We start from the raw sequence: 2,414 nt of genomic DNA, 5'->3' as shown, positions 1-2,414 counted from the left end.
CCTACAGACAGAGCTTGCCCAGTCTGCAAAATGCAGCCATAAATCACCCAGACAATTGGAAGGGTCCCCTGCTCCTCCCTCCCTCTTTCCGACACCTACCCTGGACCTGAGGAAAAGGAATTTTAGCATCAGCATTGTGCCAGGCCTATCCCAGACACTTTGCATATATTGTCCTTTAACCCTCACAACAACATCCCTATACAGTTAGGTACTGATAGCTTCACATTATAGATGTGAAATTAACACTCAGAGAGATGTCTCCTGTAACCTGGGGTCACATGGAAAAAGAAGAACCAGGATTTGACTCTAAATTCTGTGCTCTTTTCACTCTACCTTGCTAAGCATCCAAAAAGCAAACTGCAAGGTGTTTAATAGTTCAGTGGGTGCCGAGGCCAGTAGTAGAAGGCGCTGCATGTCTCCCAGTCAGGATTTGTCTCTCCTTTTTCTTTCTTTTCTGTTTTCTGCTTTCTAGTGTGTTTGCATTGAAGGTAGGACTGATTCACTGCACCTATGAGCACGATCATGTTTCTTTCAGAAGATGCAGATGTAAATGTGCTTTAGCCCTGCTCCCTGCAGCTGAGACTGTGTCTCAGGCCTTGGGTTTTTCTCTTGCAGGAAGGAATCATTAGCCTGTCACTTTCATTATCCTTCCCCCTCAATTTCCCAGAGCCTCACTGATCCCTCACTGCTCTTTGGTCCTCTTCTTGCTCACTCCCTCTGCCCACTCTGGGGAAGGGAAGTAATTGTGTTCATTATGTGTTTCTCCACACTGAGTTACCTGTTCCTGAAAAACACTAGCTTGCTCCTCAAATCCCGCTGTTCGGAAATAATTGACGACATCTATCACAGCCCAGTCTGCAGGATCGGGTGGTCTCCCATTTTCCATGGAACTGCAAAACACAAATCCAGACAGTTGTCATGGCAGTGCATGCACAAGGGTGTACCCAGGATCCCTCCTTGGTCTGCTGGGCAGACTTGGGCCAGCTTGCTGGGACCATGGGCCTCTGTTCCCTTGAATCACAGTCTACCCCACCACTGGACCATAATCATTATTGTGTTTCCTGGGTTCAGATGATCATTACTCTCACTGGCTTAGTCACTGCTTTCCTAATAAACCATCTGATCTTTAATAGAAATTATTTCTTCACATATTGGTTTTTTTTTTTTTCTTTTTTTTTTTTTTTCTTTTTCGTGACCGGTAAGGGGATCACAACCCTTGGTGTCACATATTGTTTTTAAATCCAGAGACACTGAGAGTTGTCTGGTGACTTCTGGTGGCCCACAGAACCATATTCATACTGCAGGAACTTTACCACATGGTTGCAACATACCTCTCTCTTCCCATTTCCTACCTCCTTCCCCACCCCCTTCCCCACCATTCCCCAACAAGTCATACCCTTTCACAGACCTGGGTCTGCACATTCTGTCCCAGACACTTACACTGCCCCCTCATCTATCTCTACCTGACAAAACCCTACCATTCCTACCAGTTCAAAGGCCACCTCCTCATGAGGCAATTTATGGCTCCTCCAGGGAAGTCTTTTAGTTACAACATCCTCTGAGTTCTAGAACTCCTTCAAACTCCCATTGTAGTACATTCCACACTGGATTAAACTCTGTGTTTATTGGACAGTTTCTCTCACTGGAGTGGGATGTGTGGGCTTGAGACACATACATGGGCCTGGACCACTTCTTATTTTATTACTCCTAGTGTCAAGTATGTACTTAGGAACTTAATCAATACTGTTCAAATGAACAAAGAGATGACAATCAAGCATTTGTCTGTGAGGGCCCGGGGGTAACCCACCTCATTGGATTTAGAGAGGAGGGATAGGAGAAGTGGAATGAAGAAAGAACAGCAGTGACCTGCAGCTGCTGTCACTTTGCCTCATTTCTATGTTTTGAGAGTGTTTGGATTTCTCTACACCTTATCCAAGTTGATTCTCCCAGAGTGTATATCTAATCACATCATTCCTCTGCTTAAAATCCTTCAAAGTCTTCCCATCGCCTTTAGGATAAATTCCAAACAGCTTAACTTGGTTTAGGGTGTCCTCAGGACAAAGCCTCTCCCACCTCTCCAGCTAGGAATACGTTGGGGAGCAAACAGACACAGACCTTCCTTGATGGGCCTTACACTCCTGTGGGGGGTGGGGTTGGGGGGGTGGACATTAATCAATATTCATAAAAGTAAATGTACAGCTGCAGGTTGTGCTAAATGCGAGGAAGGACAGGTCCACTGTACTATGACAGTTTAAGGGCTATGAGAAACTTCCTGTGAAAGTTTCTTTTGGGGTAAGGTCTAAAAAGCAGCCAGAAGTTGGGCCGGCCCGGTGGCGCACTGGATAGTGCGCCGCTTGGGAAGCGCGGCGGCGCTCCCGCCCGAGGGTTCGGATCCCACATGCAGACCGGTTCCC

The 2,414-nt window shown here is 46.5% G+C and overlaps 1 protein-coding gene across 1 annotated transcript in view; it reads right to left on the bottom strand.

Annotated features, from left to right (window-relative positions):
* SAMD13 (sterile alpha motif domain containing 13) overlaps positions 1–2,414 on the bottom strand; it is a 49,617-nt gene that overhangs the window by 19,460 nt on the left and 27,743 nt on the right. Inside the window, exon 3 of the mRNA XM_008571623.1 lies at positions 779–890. Coding sequence (XP_008569845.1) covers positions 779–890 — 112 coding nt within the window. The remainder of the gene's footprint in view (positions 1–778; positions 891–2,414) is intronic.

Source organism: Galeopterus variegatus, unplaced genomic scaffold, assembly GCF_000696425.1.
Source record: "Galeopterus variegatus unplaced genomic scaffold, G_variegatus-3.0.2 Scaffold707, whole genome shotgun sequence".
Classification (NCBI taxonomy): Eukaryota; Metazoa; Chordata; class Mammalia; order Dermoptera; family Cynocephalidae; genus Galeopterus; species Galeopterus variegatus.
The sequence above is the reverse complement of the archived record's forward strand: the minus strand, read 5'-3'. Positions and strand labels throughout refer to the sequence as shown.